This window comes from Ambystoma mexicanum, chromosome 11 (genome assembly GCF_040938575.1).
Source record: "Ambystoma mexicanum isolate Mex_15411 chromosome 11, UKY_AmexF1_1, whole genome shotgun sequence".
Lineage (NCBI taxonomy): Eukaryota > Metazoa > Chordata > Amphibia > Caudata > Ambystomatidae > Ambystoma > Ambystoma mexicanum.
Window position 1 is genome coordinate 1,401,243,969 of NC_090934.1, and position 23,965 is coordinate 1,401,267,933.

Genomic DNA, 23,965 nt, shown 5'->3' on the forward strand with positions numbered 1-23,965 from the left:
TCATCTGGTCTTATATCCGCACCTTCATAGCACTTCCGCCTCTATGCGTTCCTATACCATGCTCTGCTCTCCTCGTCCCTGGTTCATGTTTCTACCTCCCCTGCATCATCTGGTCTTGTATCCACACCCTCTTAGCACTTCCGCCTCTAAGCGTTCCTATACCATGCTCTGCTGTCCTCGTCCCTGGTTCATGTTTCTACCTCCCCCGCATCATCTGGTCTTGTATCCACACCCTCTTAGCACTTCCGCCTCTATGCGTTCCTATACCATGCTCTGCTGTCCTCGTCCCTGGTTCACGTTTCTACCTCCCCTGCATCATCTGGTCTTATATCCACACTCTCATAGCACTTCCGCCTCTATGCGTTCCTATACCATGCTCTGCTGTCCTCGCCCCTGGTTCATGTTTCTACTTCCCCTGCAACATCTGGTTTTATATCCACACCCTCTTAGCACTTCCGCCTCTATGCGTTCCTATATCATGCTCTGTTGTCCTCGTCCCTGGTTCGTGTTTCTACCTCCCCTGCATCATCTGGTCTTATATCCACACCCTCTTAGCACTTCCGCCTCTATGCGTTCCTATACCATGCTCTGCTGTCCTCGTCCCTGGTTCGTGTTTCTATCTCCCCTGCATCATCTGGTCTTATATCCACACCCTACTAGCACTTCCGCCTCTATGCGTTCCTATACCATGCTCTGCTGTCCTCGTCCCTGGTTCGTGTTTCTACCTCCCCTGCATCATCTGGTTTTATATCCACACCCTCATAGCACTTCCCCCTCTATGCGTTCCTATACCATGCTCTGCTGTCCTCGTCCCTGGTTCGTGTTTCTACCTCCCCTGCATCATCTGGTTTTATATCCACACCCTCATAGCACTTCCCCCTCTATGCGTTCCTATACCATGGCTCTGCTGTCCTCGTCCCTGGTTCGTGTTTCTACCTCCCCTGCATCATCTGGTTTTATATCCACACCCTCATAGCACTTCCGCCTCTATGCGTTCCTATACCATGCTCTGCTGTCCTCGTCCCTGGTTCGTGTTTCTACCTCCCCTGCATCATCTGGTTTTATATCCACACCCTCATAGCACTTCCGCCTCTATGCGTTCCTATACCATGCTCTGCTGTCCTCGTCCCTGGTTCGTGTTTCTACCTCCCCTGCATCATCTGGTTTTATATCCACACCCTCATAGCACTTCCGCCTCTATGCGTTCCTATACCATGCTCTGCTGTCCTCGTCCCTGGTTCGTGTTTCTACCTCCCCTGCATCATCTGGTTTTATATCCACACCCTCATAGCACTTCCGCCTCTATGCGCTCCTATACCATGCTCTGCTGTCCTCGTCCCTGGTTCATGTTTCTACCTCCTCTGCATCATCTGGTCTTATATCCACACCCTCTTAGCACTTCCGCCTCTATGCGTTCCTATACCATGCTCTGCTGTCTTCGCCCCTTGTTCATGTTTCTACTTCCCCTGCATCATCTGGTCTTATATCCACACGCTCAAAGCACTTCCGCCTCTATGCGTTCCTAGACCATGCTCTGCTGTCGTTGTCCCTGGTTCATTTTTCTACCTCCCCTGCATCGTCTTTCCGCTCTCACTAATTTGTCTTTGAGATTGTGCCCACGTTTGAAAGCCATCATCGGTGCTTTGGGAAATAATTTCAAAAGAGCAGGGTCATTGTGTAGAATGGTCCAGTTTTTAGGCAAATTTTACTGATTTGGAAACTCTGACGTGAGTACTTAGAGATATAAAGTAGTGGTGTGGACTTATCCTTGACTTTCGGAATGCGGAGTTGTTCCTTCGTGAAGGTAGCTGATCTATTACGGGCTTGTCCTGTGACTGTATCTGAATAACCCCTGGATTCAAATCGTTCAACCAAGAGTGAACATTCTGAGTCAAGGCCTGCTGGGTCTGAGATAATTCTCTTCAATTTGACTAAATGGGAGACTTTTTAGCATAGGTTTCGAATGGAACTTGCTAAAATGTAGATGATTGTTCACGTCTGTTGGTTTATGATACACCGTGGTTTCGATGTGGCCCTCCTTAATCTGCAAGCTCACATCTAAAAAATGTAATGAAGGTTCTCCTACTTCCATTGTGAATTTGATTGTATTGATGTAAGACCAGATGATGCCGAGGAGGTAGAAACATGAACCGGGGGCAAGGACAGCAGAGCATGCTATAGGAACACATACAGGCAGAAGTGCTCAGAGGGTGTGGATATAAGACCGGATGATGCAGGGGAGGTAGAAACATGAAATAGGGTCGAGGACAGCAGAGCATGGTATAGGAACGCATAGAGACGGAAGTACTAAGAGTGTGTGGATATAAGAAAAGATGATGCAGGGGAGGTAGAAACATGGGACGAGGACAGCAGAGCATGGTATAGGAACGGCATAGAGGCGGAAATGCTAAGAGGGTGTGGATATAAGACCAGATGATGCAGGGGAGGTAGAAACATGGGACAAGGACAGCAGAGCATGGTATAGGAACGCATAGAGGCGGAAGTGCTATGAAGGTGTGGATATAAGACCAGATGATGCAGGGGAGGTAGAAACATGAACCAGGGACGAGGACAGCAGAGCATGGTATAGGAACGCATAGAGACAGAAGTGCTAAGAGGGTGTGAATATAAGACCAGATGATGCAGGGGAGGTAGAAACGTGAACCAGGGACGAGGAGAGCATGGTATAGGAACGCATCGAGGCAGAAGTGCTAAAAGGGTGTGAATATAGGACCAGATGATGCAGGGGAGGTAGAAAAATGAACCAGGGACAAGGATAGGAGAGCATGGTATAGGAACGCATAGAGGCGGAAGTGCTAAGAGGGTGTGGATATAAGACCAGATGATACAGGGGATGAGGACAGCAGAGCATAGTATAGGAACGCAAAGAGGCAGAAGTGCTAAGAGGATGTGGATATAAGACCAGATGATGCAGGGGAGGTAGAAACATGAACCAGGGGCGAGGACAGCAGAGCATGGTATAGGAATGAATAGAGGTGGAAGTGCTAAGAGGGTGTGGATATAAGACCAGATGATGCAGGGGAGGTAGAAACATGAACCAGGGACGACAGCAGAGCATAGTATAGGAACGCATAGAGGCGCAAGTGCTAAAAGGGTGTGGATATAAGACCAGATGATGCATGGGAGGTAGCAATATGAACCAGGGAGGAGGACAGCAGAGCATGGTATAGGAACGGCATAGAAGCAGAAGTGCTAAGAGGGTGTGGATATAAGGCCAGATGATGCAGGGGAGGTAGAAATATGAACCAGGGACGAGGACAGCAGAGCATGGTATAGGAACGCTATAGAGGCAGAAGTGCTAGGAGGGTGTGGATATAAGACCAGATGATGCAGGAGAGATAGAAATATGAACCTGGGACGAGGACCGCAGAGCATGGTAAGGAAACGCATAGAGGTGGAAGTGCTAAGAGTATGTGGATATAAGACCAGATGATGCAGGGGACGAGGACAGCAGAGCATGGTATAGGAACGCAAAGAGGCAGAAGTGCTAAGAGAGTGTGGATGTAAGACCAGATGATGCAGGGGAGGTAGAAACATGAACCAGGGACGAGGACAGCAGAGCATGGTATAGGAACACATAGAGGCAGAAGTGCTAAGAGGGTGTGGATATAAGACCAGATGATGCAGGGGAGGTAGAAACATGAACCAGGGACGAGGACAGCAGAGTATGGTATAGGAACGCATAGAGGCGGGCGTGCTAAGAGGGTGTGGATATAAGACCAGATGATGCAGGGGAGGTAGAAACATGAACCAGGGAGGGACGAGGACAGCAGAGCATGGTATAGGAACGCATAGAGGCGGAAGTGCTATGAGGGTGTGGATATAAGACCAGATGATGCAGTGGAGGTAGAAACATGAACAAGGAGCGAGGACAGCAGAGCATGGTATAGGAACGCATAGAGGCGGAAGTGCTAAGAGGGTGTGGATATAAGACCAGATGATGCAGGGGAGGTAGAAACATGAACCAGGGACGAGGACAGCAGAGCATGGTATAGGAACGCATAGAGGCGGAAGTGCTATGAGGGTGTGGATATAAGACCAGATGATGCAGGGGAGGTAGAAACATGAACAAGGGGCGAGGACAGCAGAGCATGGTATAGGAACGCATAGAGGCAGAAGTACTAAGAGAGTGTGGATATAAGACCAGATGGTGCAGGGGAGGTAGAAACATGAACCAAGGACGAGGACAGCAGAGCATGGTAAAGGAACGCATAGAGGTGGAAGTGCTAAGAGGGTGTGGATATAAGACCAGATGATGCAGGGGAGGTAGAAACATGAACCAGGGACGAGGACAGCAGAGCATGGTATAGGAACGGCATAGAGACGGAAGTGCTAAGATGGTGTGGATATAAGACCAGATGATGCAGGGTAGGTAGAAAAATGAACCAGGGACAACGACAGCAGAGCATGGTCTAGGAACGCATAGAGGCGGAAGTGCTATGAGGGTGTGGATATAAGACCAGATGATGCAGGGGAAGTAGAAACATGAACAAGGGGCGAGGACAACAGAGCATGGTATAGGAACGCATAGAGGCGGAAGTGCTCAGAGGGTGTGGATATAAGACCAGATGATGCAGGGGAGGTAGAAACATGAACCAGGGACGAGGACAGCAGAGCATGGTATAGGAACGCATAGAGGCGGAAGTGCTATGAGGGTGTGGATATAAGACCAGATGATGCAGGGGAGGTAGAAACATGAACAAGGGGCGAGGACAGCAGAGCATGGTATAGGAACGCAGAGAGGCAGAAGTACTAAGAGAGTGTGGATATAAGACCAGATGGTGCAGGGGAGGTAGAAACATGAACCAAGGACGAGGACAGCAGAGCATGGTAAAGGAACGCATAGAGGTGGAAGTGCTAAGAGGGTGTGGATATAAAACCAGATGATGCAGGGGAGGTAGAAATATGAACCAGGGAGGAGGACAGCAGAGCATGGTATAGGAACGGCATGGAAGCAGAAGTGCTAAGAGGGTGTGGATATAAGGCCAGCTGATGCAGGGGAGGTAGAAATATGAACCAGGGACGAGGACAGCAGAGCATGGTATAGGAACGCTATAGAGGCAGAAGTTCTAGGAAGGTGTGGATATAAAACCGGATGATGCAGGAGAGATAGAAATATGAACCTGGGACGAGGACCGCAGAGCATGGTAAGGAAACGCATAGAGGTGGAAGTGCTAAGAGTATGTGGATATAAGACCAGATGATGCAGGGGACGAGGACAGCAGAGCATGGTATAGGAACACATAGAGGCAGAAGTGCTAAGAGGGCGTGGATATAAGACCAGATGATGCAGGGGAGGTAGAAACATGAACCAGGGACGAGGACAGCAGAGCATGGTATAGGACGACATAGAGGCAGAAGTGCTAAGAGGGTGTGGATATAAGACCAGATGATGCAGGGGAGGTAGAAACATGAACGAGGGACGAGGACAGCAGAGCATGGTATAGGAACGCATAGAGGCAGAAGTGCTATGAGGGTGTGGATATAAGACCAGATGGTGCAGGGGAGGTAGAAACATGAACCAAGGACGAGGACAGCAGAGCATGGTAAAGGAACGCATAGAGGTGGAAGTGCTAAGAGGGTGTGGATATAAGACCAGATGATGCAGGGGAGGTAGAAACATGAACCAGGGACGAGGACAGCAGAGCATGGTATAGGAACGGCATAGAGACGGAAGTGCTAAGATGGTGTGGATATAAGACCAGATCTCACCCACAAACTGGGAAGAAACTGAAAATCAGAGACTTTGCTACCTGCCTTTCCGCAGGAGTCATTTACGCATTAAAATGTCCCTGCGGGAAATTATATATAGGTCAAACAACAAGACCCATTAAAGAAAGATGGTCTGAACACAAATCCACCATCAGGTGTAAGAACCTCAGATCCCCAGTGGCAAGGCATTTTATCGAACACTAGCATACTATTGCACAAATGAAATTTCAAGTTGTAGAAATTGTGAAACGACCACACAGGGGTGGTAATTATCAATCCCTACTGTCACAGCGAGAGAAGTACTGGATTCACACACTGGATACTCTTCAACCTAAGGGTTTGAACGAGGAATTCTCTCCGAGTTGCTTTTTATAGATAACTGCTAAACTATAATCACAGGTCACACCGTCAACCACTGTATGTAAGTGATTGTAACCCATCCCTTGTTTTTATCTATGTCTTTCAACCTTTTTACTCCCTCGAACCATGGTGACTCTGCTATGCATTCATGGGAGGTGTGATTTCCTCTGTATGACCTGTATATATGACCTGTATATATTCTCTTAACTGTTGGTATCTGCTCGTGAATGACCAATTGAGGTAACCCTCTATCCACTCGTACTTTGTATTAGTCATATGGTACACTGCAATCTGTTTATTTCTGTTTTTAATCTCCTTGTTACTGACCAAACTTGATTGACTATATAATGAGAAGCCACTTGGCCCTGTATGATTTGTTCTGTATCACTAAGAGAAACCACATGTGCTATTTGCATTTTCTATCATGATTACAATGAATGTTGTTGTCTTTACAAATTTCTGTTTCATTAGGACTAAAGCAATATGATGCGATGCGGTGGTGAACATCAGAATCTCTATGGTTCACCATGGATACTATTCACTCTATATTTCTTTATATTTTCCTATATCTGTCTAGTTCTTATTAGCGCGTCTATATTCTTCACCCTTTCAAGATGGCTGCCCATTTTCTTACTGATCGGCATCTGCGCCCTTTTCTATGTCGATACCCCGATTTGTTTTCCTTCTTGGCGGCTTGACTCCAGCGCAGCACGTTTCCTAGGTAACGACCGCGCTGGGTCACTGTTTGCCGGGTCCAGTTTGCATACACCTTGTTCCTTGAACTGAACAGGTAAGCGACCGTAATCCGTTACTCTCTGCCCGAGCGGTAGGCCCATGGCATATTGCTAACCATAATATCAGACATACATGTGTTTTTATTTAGGTGCTAGCAGTACGTGGTTTCCAACTGACGCCCTGCATCTGATCTTTGCTACATCCCGACATTCGTTGTCCACGCGGATGCCTCAGTTGCCTAGGTTATTCGCCATGCAACCTGAGTGAGTGTATACATTAATCCGTGCCCGGTTTGAATTTAGAATTTTTTTTTAAATCTCATTGAGCACATATAATGCTTTTGATTAACTACATCCATACATAGGCGGCTTTTTGCCACTCTTAAATTCGCTCCCTATGCACAATTTTTCCGTGTCCAACACTTGTTCATGCCGTATTGTATACCCCTCCCCACAGGTGGACCTTACTCAACTCACCTCTTTTGGAATGGGTTCGTTTATAAGCACAAGGTGGTTATCTTGAATATATTAGTTCATTCTTTTTACTACACCGGGACTTTAGTATTCTGCTCTTTACCATCGCCCCAGCATCTTGCGATATGTATTGCTTGTTAGTGTTCTACTGGCATTGAAATGATTTTTTTTCTTCTATCTCCTTGAATTGTTGAAAATAGTCCAATTAGGCCCTTTTGAAGAAGAGGGACTCCTCGAAACGCGTCGGCCACCCCATAATTGGACAGCATTCTTTCTGCATCATCTATTGCTTCTTCGCAGTTTTTAATATGCTAAATGTTACCAATTATTTCTTGCAACTGAATGTGCCTCTAGGCAAACGTTGTTCTTTTGCCAAATAAACTGTTATGCTTTCAATTGACAAACTACTGTTATGTTTACATGTTTGAATGCCCTTTGTGGCATCAGAAATTAGTGTGCAGGGGACGGGAGGGCCCCACCTTTGGGTCCTCTTTCGTTTCTCTTCATGTTTCTACCTCCCCTGCAACATCTGGTTTTATATCCACACCCTCTTAGCACTTCCGCCTCTATGCGTTCCTATACCATGCTCTGTTGTCCTCGTCCCTGGTTCATGTTTCTACCTCCCCTGCATCATCTGGTCTTATATCCACACCCTCTTAGCACTTCCGCCTCTATGCGTTCCTATACCATGCTCTGCTGTCCTCGTCCCTGGTTCGTGTTTCTATCTCCCCTGCATCATCTGGTCTTATATCCACACCCTACTAGCACTTCCGCCTCTATGCGTTCCTATACCATGCTCTGCTGTCCTCGTCCCTGGTTCGTGTTTCTACCTCCCCTGCATCATCTGGTTTTATATCCACACCCTCATAGCACTTCCCCCTCTATGCGTTCATATACCATGCTCTGCTGTCCTCGTCCCTGGTTCGTGTTTCTACCTCCCCTGCATCATCTGGTTTTATATCCACACCCTCATAGCACTTCCCCCCTCTATGCGTTCCTATACCATGCTCTGCTGTCCTCGTCCCTGGTTCGTGTTTCTACCTCCCCTGCATCATCTGGTTTTATATCCACACCCTCATAGCACTTCCGCCTCTATGCGTTCCTATACCATGCTCTGCTGTCCTCGTCCCTGGTTCGTGTTTCTACCTCCCCTGCATCATCTGGTTTTATATCCACACCCTCATAGCACTTCCGCCTCTATGCGTTCCTATACCATGCTCTTCTGTCCTCGTCCCTGGTTCGTGTTTCTACCTCCCCTGCATCATCTGGTTTTATATCCACACCCTCATAGCACTTCCGCCTCTATGCGTTCCTATACCATGCTCTGCTGTCCTCGTCCCTGGTTCGTGTTTCTACCTCCCCTGCATCATCTGTTCTTATATCCACACCCTCATAGCACTTCCGCCTCTATGCGTTCCTATGCCATGCTCTGCTGTCCTCGTCCCTGGTTCGTGTTTCTACCTCCCCTGCATCATCTGGTTTTATATCCACACCCTCATGGCACTTCCGCCTCTATGCGTTCCTATACCATGCTCTGCTGTCCTCGTCCCTGGTTCGTGTTTCTACCTCCCCTGCATCATCTGGTTTTATATCCACACCCTCATAGCACTTCCGCCTCTATGCGTTCCTATACCATGCTCTGCTGTCCTCGTCCCTGGTTCGTGTTTCTACCTCCCCTGCAGCATCAGGTCATGTATGCACACCCTCTCACTCATTGTTAAGGACACTGGTACTCTGCTCTGTAAATCAGTGTTAAATATTTTGCACACGTTTTTGCGCCAAAAATGCATTCCTTTCCCTGCAATTCCCACAAATAAACAAATAAATGCACTCAAAACCGCCCAAAACAATACAGTTCGCCTGCCTTAGGAGGTATGAGAGCTACAGAGATGGGACTGCGTTACAACGAAGCTCGGCTGACAGACATCAAACCAGCTCGGGCAACCGCAGATTGCATTTTCAGACTTGTGGTTGCTGTCTCATGTTTGAGCAGAGATCTATAATTCTTCGCACCATGGCCCTGTCATGTTTGTTTTCTTTGCACGTCTGTACCAGTATAGTGTACCTTTTCTACTAGAAGGCCAGAACTAGAGGTAGCAAAATGCAAACAAATCGCCAAATCTGGACTGGATGGATTTCTCGCTCACATGTGCCATTGGCTACTTGAGTTGTGCGGAGTATTTGCACGAAAGGGGTCTGAACACAATTAAACTTAATAGGTGCGCAGCAGTTTGATTAATTTAGAAGACACTATATGCAACAATCACCCCAGAGCGCTTAGAAATCTCAAGCAGAGCTCCAAGCACCCTATGTGCCATTTTTGAGCGGTGCTTCCTCTGCTGTGCGTTTATCTGCATTCGGGAACTAGCCGTTTATACTCTGCAAATGCAGACCTCGGTTGCAAGAAAAGGAGAGGGCTGGGTGTCTGTCCTGTTGACGGACTAGTCTGCTGTGAGCTGGTCACCTGTCAGATAAAGTACCCCCTACCCTACATTATAAGGCTATTGCAAGTCACAGAGGAGTTACGTGCCCACCGGGTTCCTTTACAAGGTGACTTGCAATACCTTTCCTTCCGAGGCCGATAAATGAGGACCAATTTCTGTTGGGTGATATTGTATGTAAATATGTGCTCTGTAAAGCGCTTTGGATTAAGGCGCTATATAAATAACACATCATTATCATCATCACCACTACATTCGGTACGGGGGTATTTTATCACTTATAATAAATAACACATGGCCTCACACCGTCATCCGCTTTAATACATGGCGTCTTACTTAATCTAAAGTAATACGTGCTGATCCATTTATCAATGTAGAATTTGTTTGGATTTAAAAAAAAAAAGCTTATTGGCAGCTTTGCAAGCGCTGCGGAAAAATATGTAAACATTTGAATACAATGCATTGAAAAAACATTTTCATTTTGTACTTTAAGTTGAGTAACAATGTTTAGCTTCTGACTCACATGCATTACACTTCAGCAGCGCACAAATCAAACATTCTACCATAAACAATTCCTTGTCAATTAATTTCTGTAAAGTGTCACAGAAAACGATTTCGCAAGCAAGGAATTTGAAAAGCTTGCAACAGCTTAAATTAACTGCTGCAATGACAGCTGGAATTCTGACCTTTGCTGGCTCAAGCAACAGACATTGTGACGTCACAATTGAAACATAATTGACTACGGAGCTGATGTGATGTCATTTTCTTATAATAGGTCAGTTGTGATGCCACAACTAGCCTGTAGCAAGAACATAATTTCCTGGCTTTTATAGTGACATTGCAAGCTGCCATCTATTTTATAACGATAAAGGTTGCTTGTTTTTTCATTATTTCCTTATGGCAACAGGCAGGCTTAATGTTTTGCATCATATGGATAACGTGCAAAAAGGTTATGTTTTGCTTGTCAAACAAGCAGGCAGCTCCGTATATTGTTAAATGTATACAATTGACACTTTCATTCATAAAGGACTCAACTAATGTGAGCTGTGGTGGGAACTTGGCTTCATAAGGAATATGGGCCACCACAGTTAACAAACCCAACAGTAGCACTTTTTCCGGAAGAATTGGAATTTTGCATATGAAAGGGTTACCGACCAATGTGCCCTCATTTGCTTCCTGTCGCCCCGTTTCTGACATCGGACTGAAACTGTTATTGACCAGAGACAGGAAGCCTCGTCATGACCGCTCTGGGCCCGATGCACGTCTTCAGACCCGACCGAACTCTCTAAACCCGACAAGTCGGTAAGCACCGGCACAGCCGATTCACACCGGTGATATGACACCCCCGACGGTGATTATGCCTCTGCAAGGTACAAGAGAAATAACTGTTCGAAAGAAATAGCGGAAGGGACAAGTTTAGAGGTTATTGCTAGCCCCTGTGGCAGGAAATGACTCTGCCAAGGAAGGCAGAGGATTCTATCATAAATCAGAAATGGAAAATCTGAGTACTAGAAATGTTACTTACAAAAAAGGGAAATTAAGATCCAAACTAATCTTGACCGACATTCAACTTCTGAATCGCCCCGGGGTAGAGTTATAAAAACATATGTAGGAGCTTTCCTCTGAATCTCTTAAGGGGATACAGACCACCGTCTACGCCATCTATTCTCATGCACTTCTAGAAACATTCCTGACTTCGGCAAGTTGGAGCCTGTGGTCTTCATCTCCCTGGGCACGAGATCTTAATGAAGTCTCCTTAGCATAGCGACCAGCTCCTTTTCACTCACAAGCGTCCAACTGTAGTTAGAGATTGTGACTGGCCTCAAAAAGACCGAGAAAGCAGGATATTTTTTGGAGGTATTTTCTTTGTTTTTTTGCAACAAGGATTCATTTCCCCCGATGTTTAGCAGCAATCTCTGGATTCATCAACCCCATGAACTTCTGAGGCACTCGTCTAGGGTGGGTAGTGGAGGCTGGCATTACCACCTCTATTCTCTTTGCAGAACTACACACTGTGAGGTTTGGCATCAACCCTTGAACACCTTGTCAGGATGCACCGCGTTGTTCACATCGGCTTCCCCATCCCCTGGGTATTACTACTGTTATGGTTTATTTCTGGCTCTGTTGCTCATATTGCCTGCCTCCCTCCGCTCAGAAGATGGGGCAGAAAACAGAGCTACTGGAGAAAAGTGCAAGAAAAGAAGCAAGTATCAGAAAAAAGGCAGAGCAAGGGTTAATGAGAAACTGCACTGATAATTGAGGAACAAGAGACTTCAACAAGAAAAAATAAGAGGAAAAGAGAAAAGGCCTTTACAGAGAAAGAATGAGAAACAATGTGGTTGTTTCTTTACAATATTAGCTGCTTCTAATCTTCTACTCTTAACAATAGGGACTGTTGCCAGCTGCATTTCTCAATGTTTCCTTCTAAATGTATTATGGCAAAAATGTGCTAGAGACATTAGTCGGTGGTTTAATGTCACAGGAACCCTTTAGAGTCAGCCTATTTGGAAAGACGGTGGTTATTCTAGCTTGGCAGGGAAGTGTTGGCACCTCTCATGGCAGGTTGCTAATACAACATGTCATGCTCTTCTCTCTGTGCCAATGTGTTTACAATGCCCTCCAGGTATGGCGCTCTTACAAGAGCCAGTCTGATGAAGCTTGACCAATGGCGAGATAAATCTGTTAGATAAAAGTAGAAGCCAAACATGAAAAATTGATTACCTTAATAACTCTGCCACACTCAATTCGTACACTAAACCACATGATTCATTTTTGGGAAGTATATAGTTAGTGAGGAGCAAGACGCCCAGGCCCTGTGTAAACAACTCAGAATACGTCGAAGAAGGGGAACCAGGAGCCACCTAGTCCAAATCTCATACATCTCTTTTCCTATCTAGTCCTTGGCTCCAGCCATCCATTTGGGCTTTACAGACATAGCCGTGTTCAGGGTGGTTTCTGTTAGAAGCCATCGCTTTCAAAATGCCATATTCTCTTGCTGTGACGTCACAGCAGAGGATTGTGAATTTCATATGGAAGTGCTGGCATGTCACAGGCAAAGGGATGCAGGGTTCCCATTAGGGTGAATGCGGGGGGACCAAAAAATCCGGTGTGCTTATTTGGAAGCGTGGGGAGCATGGCCTTAGCAGAGTTTATTTTATGGCGTTTTTGTCGTTTCGCGGTAATCAAATCTGTTTGCATTTATGTGAGAATTATGTTTGCAGCAAAGTAATGCTATGCAGGGAAATCTCGCGGAAAGGAAAGACAACAAAATAGAAAAAATTAAAATCGTAGTAAATTCTTGCGGTAAACTTGCAATAAATTCTAGTAAGAGCATATGGATCAAAGGTTTGCTGATACACCACATGTCTCACCCAAACGTGTACAGTTCCTCATTATTGCAAAGTGGGTCACTATGTTAAATGGCATTTGTATAGCACACACCTCCCACTGGTGTTGACTTGTGCCACGGTTGGCCTGTATGGTGTGTTATTAGCTGGTGCTTGCATTTATGCATGCGTGGATGGATGTGTGTGGGGGTGGAAATCGCATGTTGCATAGCTTGGAAACACTCATAATATTGAATATGACATAGTCGGGGACATAGCACTGCAGGGGGGGCGAGATATAGCATAGCAAAGCTGTTCAAATTCAGCAAAAAAAACTTTATAGCTAAAGGGATGGTTTCACGCAACAAAATCCCTGAAAGTTGGCAAGTGTTGGAAGCTACAATTTATCTCTGTGCCCCCCCCGCACCCACCCGATTGGGTAGCCCAGGAGTACACTGATGACGACATAGATGACATCAATTAAACCTTTGTAGGTTTGGGTTGCAGTGGGTTGACACAGCAGTTCCTTCTAAGTCAAAGTCACTATGTTAATGAACATTTCTATAGCACATATCTGCCACCAATGTTGACTTATGCACCCATCCATGCATGCATACTTCCGCCGTTAACACTCCAGACGGGCCAACAGTGTCACGTCATATTTACTGTTGCTTACCTATAGATTTATCTAAATGCATGCCAGAGTATGTTGGAAGGGGCTTCAAGCATTTGGTGGGAGCAGACTGCATCGCCAATAACTTGGTAAAAGTCTTGCAGTGACCATAATTATGTTGTATGTGTTTGGATAGTGCCAAAGCCTTGCCTAATGGTTTCAGGAACCACAGATACTCCGAGCAACCAGACTGTACACATTGCATGAAGCTGGTGATCAGTTAGGCAGTCCGCCAAGAGCAAATTTCACAACGCACTCCGATGCCATCCAGATTTCCATGGACACCAACAAGGAATGCCTGAAAAAGGGCACCCGACCCAACGGGTCTACTCGTTTCAGTGGACATCTAGCCTCTGGCTTCATACCCCTGAATGTTATGTCCTTTTACGGCTATTAAGAAGACTACATCTTGTTCCCGCTCTGATGCCATCCTTTTGAGGGTCATGAAAGACATAGTTCCATATTTACTATCGGAGGTCACTCTTGCTGTTAACAATTCACTTCTGACAGGGCTCATCTCACAGGAATTGAAATCAGCATGAGTGGACGCTCTGCTGAAGAAACAGACTCTGGACCCCGCTATCCCATCTAATTTTTGCCCTATCTCTCTTCTCCCTCTCCTGGCTAAACTCCTAGAGTCACTGGTGTCCCCTCTGCTCTCCTCCCATCTGGAATCCAACAAGTTTTCGGACACAGTTCAATCCAGTTTTCGTCCTGGCCGAGGCACATAGTGTGTACTGGTAGCCGTTCTGGATGACATGACCAGGCTGGTGCACACTGGTGGTGTGGGGGCCCTGATCTTATTGGACTTATCAGCGGCCTTCGACACGGTCGACCACTCCATCTTGCTGTCCCACCTCGACCGGTTTGGTATCTCAGGGCAGGTACTAGCCTGGTTTAGGTCGTTCCTTGCGGATAGTTCACAGATCCTAGCAATGCCACCCTTCCTTTCCTCTCCTTGTCACCTGAGTTGTGGGGTTCCACAGGGCTCCTCCCTGTCACCTATCCTGTTCAACATCTATATCTGGGCCCTAGTGTGTCTCATCCGCTCCTTCGGCATCAGATGCTACTCGTACGCCGACGACACCCAGATATTGATTCGATTAGATCTTGATAAATCTGAGGCGTCATTGTGCCTGCGGGGGTGTCTGGCGGCGGTGGGGGACTGGATGGGCCACAACTGGCTCAGGTTGAACGGTGATAAAACCGAGGTGATGGTGGTGGGCTACCCACCTAATCCTACACTCTGGGTGACCTCTTTCTGGCCCTCCTATTTGGATCCTTTACCTACCCGGGTTAAGAAAGTAAAAAACCTGGGTGTCATGCTATCAGCCTCTCTGTCTATGGACCAACAGGTTACGGCAGTGTGTCAGGCTGGCCACCTCCAACGAAAAACTCTTAGGAAGGTGTTGCCCCTGATCCCGCCCCCTCTTTATCCCCCCTGTAGTTGCCGCCTTGGTACTATCGCGGATAGACTATTGTAATTCTCTATATCTGACCCAACCTAAGAAGCTGATAAAACGACTGCAGTACTTACAGAACCTGGCCGCTCAGGTGGCCACTGATACCCCTTACGGAGTTCACATCTCGCCAGTGCTCCGACCTCTGCACTGGCTTCCGGTGGCCCAATGGGTGGAGTTTAAGGCCCTGTGTATTGTTCATCGTGTTCTTCACAACCAGGGAGCGGAATATCTCCAAGCGAAATTTTCTCGATTATCCTACTGGCAATCTTCATTCCGCTGCTGCCGAAATGCTTCTAGCACCTAGATACAAGCGTGAATGTGTAGGTGGGCGAGCCTTCTTGATTGCCGCAGCAGCCCTGTGGAATAAACTTCCACTGGCCATCAAACAAATCTCTAACTACGTTCAGTTCAGAAAGAGGATCAAAACCCACATTTTCTAACTCTCCTAGTTCCCTGCTCTCTCTCTCTCTCTCCTTAAGCGCGACCGTGCGCTATATAAGTAGTTATAACGTAACATAACATAACACACACTTCGAGGGTGTCTGTCTTTCTGGAAGGAGGAAGAGTCCATGTTTTATGGCTGAGGGCAGGCATGTTAAAACCACTCATATTTGGTAGCCATCCATCTCTGGCTCTGCCCCAGACCACCAAACCAAAGATAAGAAACTGGCAGCTACAGCAAAAAGGGATTTGATTGGTCTCACAGGGAAAGGGTAAGGTGGCCACTGTCCCTGTTGGCCATGGTGGGGCAGGGGTTTCCAGTGCTGCTGTGGCACCAGGGGGAACGTAGCATGGTGGGCTACCTACATCGGTTCTCAGCCAGTACCCAAACTCTGGTGGCCAAGAAACAATAGCAACCCTTCATGGTGGAGACAAACTTTTTCTGGGAGGGCTGGCTGACATTTTTGAAACTTGGCAATGAGTGGGATCCTTCACCCTTTGGGCTGTAACCCCGGACCCCCCTCCTCTGTTCCCAGAGCCCAGCTATTACGCCTTCCTCTTACCCAGTAGATGCATCATTCACCCCAATTTACAGGCTATTTAGTTTCACAAACAGACGCTATCATTGGAGACGTGGACCATCAAGGTGCTAGGCCAGCAGTTAAGCCTTCGGCTTCATCAAAGGGGGTATACTGATATTGCCTGAGCAGGTGTTTGTCCTCTGCTGCTGTTACACTAATGATTGTTTAATCGTAAATACTCTGCTCTCCCAGGTGAGACTCTTCCTGTAGCGCAACTTTCCACCTCAGGTTGAGGGCCACCAGAGGGGCTGCCTGCAATCTCCTCAATGTGGGAAGGCTTGGTTGGAATGAGGGCTTCTGTTTCTTAATTGCCCCTTTGTGTATGGATACCCTATGTTTGGTTGGTGTGCTTAACATGTTAGGGTATGCCAGCTGCTGCGGATTCATTCACTCTACCAGGGGAACACTGAAGGGAAAGAGGGCTTGGGTGGAATACAAACTCTTGACTCATTGATGCAGATAGAGTAGACAGTGAAGCTGGGTGCGGATGTTCCTTCACAGAGCATATATGCTGACTAAGCCAGACCCTGTAGCTCTACCCTGTGCGCGGGGAGGAGAATCTATCCTTATTGATTTATCTACGCCAAGCAATAGCAGGTAAAGCTCACAGCAATTAAAAACACAAATAATGATGAAAGCAAATGCCTGGAAGCCCTCACTCATCTTACCAGGAAACCACTGGTCTATCAGAGAGTTCACATGGTCCGTGATAAAAGCCATCGCTGAGAAATCTCTCATCTCGGACTGGCAAATTAACCGGATGCCTTCACTTTTCTTCTTATTCCAGTAAACATCTGAGGATTCAACACTGGAGAATAGAAACAGATAAAAAGATACTGAGCAACAGAAAAACCTTCCATAGGAGAGATCAATGAGAGTGTAAGAAGCAGTGGTGACAGTGTGGAGATCGGTGCCACGCTACCCAAGACGGTAGCAGAATACAGATTTCAGCGGTAGCCACAGAGCATGGCTGCTAAATAATTTAGAAGGCAGCTTTCTGGGAGCCTATGAACGTGCTACCTGAGGCAACTGGTAGAGAAAGGGACGTACACAATTGCTGGCAGAGGCGTAAGTGCACAGATGGGTTAACCGAGCTAGCTGCCACCAAAAGGAACCAAGGGGCTACTTTAGGAAGTTATCTTGAAAGACCACTGGAAGTTATTTCCTCCAGTAATCAGAATCCCAGTCCCTTCCAGATGGGATTCTTGTACAGATTACTGCAGATAAAAGTCCCACGGATTATCACAAATTGCCTGATTTAGCCACCTGGTAAAGTCACCCACAGGTTACCCGATATTCATCCTGTAAGGTTACAGAGAGATTGTCAGAGATACCTGCCTTAGTAAATCACCTACAGATTCATACAGGTAACTGCCCCTGATAGACCACCTATGGATTACAAGTCAAATAAAGATGCTATGTGACCGAGCACTCTAAAACCCCTAAGAGTTCACTCAAGGTCCCCTTCTGGAAGGTAACCAATGGATGATCTCAAGTACCCACATATATATATATATACATACCTGTGATATACCACCTCCCACCTAAAATCACTAAGAGATTGTGTGAGGGCACCAAGATCAAAGCTTTCATGTAGGTTGCCCGAGATGTGCTCCTGTCATTTGTAGATTACAAATGATTAACACTGCTAGCCCCATCCCCCCTCCGGCTCATGAAGAGGACTAACATGTTCCTTGAGCGTGTTGCCATCTAAGGGTACTAACAGATTAGACGAGTTGCCCCCACTGAAATGTTATTAAATGTTACCTAACCTAACTTTGAAGGTCAGTAAAACATTACATGAGATACGTTCCCTCAAAGGTGACTAGTGTATTACCTGCGGTACTGCCTTCGAAGGCCAGTAGCAGATTACCGTAGGTCAAGAACTGAATACCTGAGGCTGCTGTCTTTTGAGGTCCATCACCGATTAATGGTGGTTCCAGCACTTAATCATCACCAGCAGGTTAGTTAAAGTTTGTACTCAATGATTTCAAGACTACTTGTGGTTGAGAACCACTGCTTCTCAACCCAGTAACAGATTGACTGAGGTGGCTACCCTCAAAGGTAACTAGTAGATTAAATGTGGGAGCCACCCTTGAAGATCATTAGCTGATTTCTTGGGGTGAGCTCCCTCAAAAGTCACTAGAAGAGTACATGTAGTAGCCAGACTTGAAGGTCACCATCGATTACCTCAGGTAGTCGTGCTCGAAGTTGACAGATTACTTGGGGTATGCTCCCTCAAAAGTCACTAGAAGATCACGCTTGGAAGCCACCCTCAAAAGGTAACCAGCAGATTACCTGAGGTAGCCGCCTTCGAAGGTCACCAACAGGCCTTCTTGCCAGTAGATCGTTTGAGTTCTCTTCACACGGAAAGTGCTGCATCGATTCCGCTGATTTCCAGTAAAGCTATAAGCGGCCACCTTCCGGCTTCTGGGCTTTTCATTCTTCTTGTTTTCAAAAAGCTGAAATGCATATAAAGAGGATTGAACAATGCTGTGGTAAGAGCTAAAATCTTTCAATGCACCCATCCCGGGCCCCGGAAGAACACTACGCTCGAAAGAAGCACAAAATCAATTCCTATTACATTACACTGTGGCACCGCAAGTCTGCCCCGGGCATTAGACAATGAATCGGATGCTTGCAGACGTCTCTTGCTGGGAACATGATGTATGTTAATATGCACACAACCATGATCACAGAAAGAATCTCACTAAACAGGAAGGATGGGTGTTTACTTAGACGTACAGTGATGTGCTGGAAGATGGATGGCAAGCCCAGACTTGGCAGGGTTTCAAGGGTTCAGAGCATGAACAGAGGAGTATTGTGAGCTCAAGCTAACTATTATAAAAAGCTACTTCCTCTCAGAGCTGAATATTGGGCAGAAATACAGCTGGCGGAAAATTATTGATCCCTCCAGGGTATTAGGATTACAGATTATCGCAAGAAATATGTTAATTTGCCACCTGTTGTAATTACAGTTAATGATCAAGCAGCAAAATCTGCTGGTTAAAAAAATAACACCACCCAAATAAGCAACATTATAACGGCTTTCGTAATTACCAAATGCAGTCTGTAGTATTCATACTACCCTCCCTGTGCATGGGCACAGCTGCCAAGTGACCCTATGCCATGCCTCACAGCTGTGGTCAATGGGCCGCATTACAACGAGTGCGGCCACAGAACGAACGGTGCCGGTAAGGGACCGGCACCGTTCACTGCGGGCCGCCTCATTACGAAGTCTGCAGCGGGTCCCGCCGAGGACGTCTGGTCGGACCAGGCGTTCTTAGCGGGACCCGCTAGCAGACCAAGATGCTAACAAGGGGCCCGTCATTAACGGGCTCGTTGTTAGCATCCTACCCATTCTCATTGAGCCCTATGGGGGCTCAAATGGGAATGGGATATACCGGGTCCGGGTCCCGGGAAAGAGAATTACCGGGCCCTCCAAGGTCGGTAATTCCCTATTCCTGGAACCTGGACCCGGCACCCGGTTTGGGCTGTTTGAATGTGCCGTGTGGTAGTAAGGAGGGAGTTACACACAGTACAATGTTACCAATGAACAGGATATTTGCTTTTGCATTTGGGAGGGGAGCGATGGAGGTAGCTTTGCAGATGTTCGTTAAGCCGTCGCCGGGCAAGAATGACATGGCTGTAACAAAGCTTTCGTTTACTCGTCACTTTGAATAAATCGCCTGGCTTGATCATTTTGAAGGATAGGAATCTTGCCAATGAGTACTAATCAGGCAATAACGAAGACTTGATCTTTATTTGATGCTTTATATTGTCTGTATTTTAGAGATTTTATCGTGGAACACAATGGCTAGTATGATGGCTAGCTCAAGAGAGGGTGTTTATTTAACTGGAGATAGAGTTAATTTGGTAATGAGATCGTGGTCAACACAAGTCTGCCACTGATCAAATTGGAGGGGGATGAGACCTAAGATGGAGTCAGCGGAGTAAGCAAAAAGGATGGCGGTAGAACGTAATGTTAACTGATGCACTTGCTGACCACATGTACATTGTAGCTGAACTCCAAAATGCAGAGCATTCCAGAGAGAGACTATGCAGCAGTGAAGGAGTGGCAAAGGCATAAACTGCGGGAGGATCTACCAAACCAGAGGAGTAGATCCCGAGAGTGAAGACACAAGTGGAACAGGCATTTCTCAAAGAGTTTCTGAACCGAAGACCTCATGAGGGGCTGACAAAAGTCTACCAACAGCAGAGTAGGAAACCTATCTGAAGGGGAAGGGCCTACACACCGCAAGGAGCTGACCAACCGGGGCAGCAATACATGCTCCACTTGGGAGTATCAGAGACAAGTCACCTTGAACATGGAAGAGAACAGAAGGTACCCAGAAAGGAAAAGGAACACTGCATTGCTGGGAGCACATGTCCCACACAGGCAATCCCTAGAGCCCATTAACCAATCAGCATTGAGCCTCTGTACTCTGGTGGATAGGAAAGGAACATCAAGAGCGGAGAAATACTGAGAAAGAGAGAATATGAGTGAAAGGCTGCATTTCCAGATGTTTAGCGAATTCCTTGAGCATCAGAAATGAAGCGATTAACATTAAACTGCTGCTTCATGGTGGAGAGATGAGTCCCTTGGGCAAAAGAGTGCATAGGTGGGAAAAGGAACAAGTTACTTACCTGTAACTGTTGTTCTCCAGCATGGGTCTGGCATGGATTCACATGCTCATGAATATTCCCCGTCGTCAGGCTGGGAATCCTCGGTAAAGAAAAAATCAGTATCAGTTTCGTTTCTGATCTGTCTTTCGTAGTAGTAACCAATCACTGATCTCTGCATCATACTGACCACAGCCAATGACTGCCCTCTACCTAGGCCCCGCCTCTGGCAGCCATCTTCAGATTTGGTAGCACGTGAAGTGGCAGTATGACCAAGTGAAGAGCCACAGAGGGGAAGGCGGGAGGGTTCGCATGTGAATCCATGCCAGACCCATGCTGGAGAACAACAGTTACAGGTAAGTAACTTGTTCCTTCTCCAGCATGGGGTCTGGCATGGATTCACATGCTCATGAATAAAGAATACATAGCAGTACACACATGCACAATCACGGGAGGTGGCAAAGGCTCAACATTAAGCATTACATCAAACTCAACATTAAGCAATTCTTACCTACTCACCAGGCTCACCTTAGGCGAACAGGTTGCGCAGCACTGCTTGGCCGACCCTGGACTCCTCCCTGGAATCCCGATCGACGCAGTAGAATTTCGTGAAGGTGTGCGTCGACCTCCACGTAGCAGCCCTGCAGATGTCCAGCAAGGGCACACCAGATAGGAACGCCGTGGTAGCTGCGATCGCTCTGGTGGAATGGGCTCTTGGACGGCCAGGCAGCGGTCGGTTTGCCAACCGATGACAGTACATGATACAGCGGGAGAGCCATCTGGAAATGGAAGCCTTTGAGAGAGCCTTCCCCTGATTGACAGGTCCAAAGTTCACAAAGAGTTGTGACGTCTTCCGAAAACACTTTGTGCGGTCCACGTAGAACTTCAGCGCTCTAGCCACATCCAGCGAGTGCAAAGTCCTTTCAGCTGGCGACGAAGGCGACGGGAAGAAAACAGGCAACACCAAGGGTCCGTTGAGGTGGAAGTCTGACGGCACCTTGGGCATGAAGGAGGGGTGCGTCCTGAGCACTACCCTCGTGTCGTGAAAAGTCAAGTACGGGGCCTTGCAGGAAAGGGCCTGGATTCTCCCACCTGTCGTGCGGAGGTGATGGCCACAAGAAACGCTGTTTTCCACGACAAGAACTTCAACGGAGCCGAGTGCAGAGGCTCGAACGGAGGTCCCATGAGCTTGGTCAGCACCACGTTGAGCTCCCACGCCGGGGCCGGAGCCTTCACCGGCGGGAACGATCTGAACAGTCCCTTCATGAACTTTTTCACCAGACGATGAGGCCACAAAGACGTCCGCCCCGTGGTTCTGGTGTATCGGGAGATCGCAGCAAGATGAATCTTGATGGACGCGTGCGCCAGTCCAGCCTTGGCCAGCGTCAGTAGGTACGGCAGTACTTGGGGAGCCGTAATCCGTAGAGGGTTAATCTTCTGTGCGTGGCACCAGACAGAGAACCTCTTCCATTTGTGTCCGTAGCATTTAAGAGTTGTGGACGCCCTGGCCTTTGCAAGAACCTCTCTGCAGTCGGCCGGTATGTCGTATCCTCCAAACTCTAACGCTGCAGGAGCCAGGCCTGCAAGCTCAGCGACTTCGGGTCGTGATGGAGGATGGCGCCTCCTTCCCTGGAGAGAAGATCCGCGTCCACTGCCAGCTTGGTTGACGGGGACGCTGACAAGTCCAGAAGGTCTGGGAACCATATCTGCCTCGGCCACGCAGGTGCGACGAGGATCATCCTGCACCGTGACCTCTTGAGCTGGTTGATGAGCCGGATCAGCAATGGCAATGGAGGGAACGCGTATAGAAACAGGCCCTCCCAGGGGAACGAGAAAGCATCGCCCATGCTACTCGGCTGGGGAAACCTGCTGGCGAACCTCCGGCACTTGGAGTTCGTCGACGGCGCGAACAAATCGATCTGGGGTGTGCCCCACCGTCGGAAGAGGCGGTCCACTAGATCCTGTCGTAGTTCCCACTCGTGGCACGAGCGCAGCTCTCTGCTGAGCGAGTCGGCGATGGTGTTTTTTATCCCTGCCAGATGAAACGGCACCAGAAACATCCCTTGGGCGACGGCCCAATGCCACAGATCCTGCGCTTCCTTGGACAGGGCTGGGGACCTGGTTCTGCCCTGTTTCCTGATGTAGAACATGGTGGTGGTGTTGTCGGTGAAGATCCTCACCACCTTGCCCTTGAGGGACAGAAGAAAGGACCTGAGGGCCCAAAACACTGCACGGAGCTCCAGGACGTTGATATGGAGGGACTTCTCCGTCGGAAGCCAAAGGCCTCTCGCGTGCAGATTTTCGGTGTGCGCTCACCACCCTGCCAGGGAGGCATCCGTGGTCACTGTCTCCTGGTGGCCGGGGGTCTGGAAGTCCATGCCCGCCGTCAGATGCGCGCGGGTGCCCCACCACTGGATCGCTCGTCGGAAACTCTCGTCGAGTGTGATCCTCTCCTCGAAGCTGCCCGTTGTCTGGATCCAGCGCGCGTCCAGGAACTCCTGCAACGGGCGCATCCAGAGCCTGCACAGGTGGATGAGGTAAATGCAAGAAGACATTCCGAGGAGGGACTTGATGGACCTCACTCTGGCCGCGTCCGCAACCAGCATCCGATGCACCTTGCCCAAGACGGCCCTCGTCCTTTCCTCCGACAGAGAGGCCAGAAGCGACACTGTGTCGAGCTTCGCTCCCAGAAACAGTGCGTCTTGCGCGGGCACCAGGTGGGACTTGGCGTAGTTTATGGAGAATCCCAGGTCCGTGAGTAGTTGGACGGTCCTTGCCGTGTGCTCCACGGCGAGCTCCTTCGTCTTTGCTTGGATGAGCCAGTAGTCCAGGTAGGGGTAGACGTGGATCCCCTCTCGGCGCAGCTGCGCTGCCACCGGTGCGAGGCACTTGGTGAACACCCTGGGTGCCGACCTCAATCCGAAGGGAAGGGCTCTGAACTGGTAGTGACGCCCTTGGACCACGAACCTGAGAAACTTTCGGTGTCCCTTTAGGATGGGAATATGGAAGTAGGCATCCTCCAAATCCAACGACGACAGGAAATCGCCCTCCTCCAGCTGACCCAGGACGTGTTGGAGGGTGACCATCCGGAACTTCTGTGCCTTGATGAATCCAGG

At 47.9% G+C, this 23,965-nt stretch overlaps 1 protein-coding gene across 3 annotated transcripts in view; it reads right to left on the reverse strand.

Annotated features, from left to right (window-relative positions):
- The window catches only part of LRRK1 (leucine rich repeat kinase 1), a 1,071,210-nt gene that overhangs the window by 355,360 nt on the left and 691,885 nt on the right, over positions 1–23,965 (reverse strand). For all 3 annotated transcript variants that reach the window (XM_069625026.1, XM_069625024.1, XM_069625025.1), the window contains exons 22-23: positions 18,525–18,688; positions 16,895–17,034 (exon numbers count right to left, since the gene is read on the reverse strand). In XM_069625026.1, the coding sequence (XP_069481127.1) occupies positions 16,895–17,034; positions 18,525–18,688 (304 nt within the window). The remainder of the gene's footprint in view (positions 1–16,894; positions 17,035–18,524; positions 18,689–23,965) is intronic.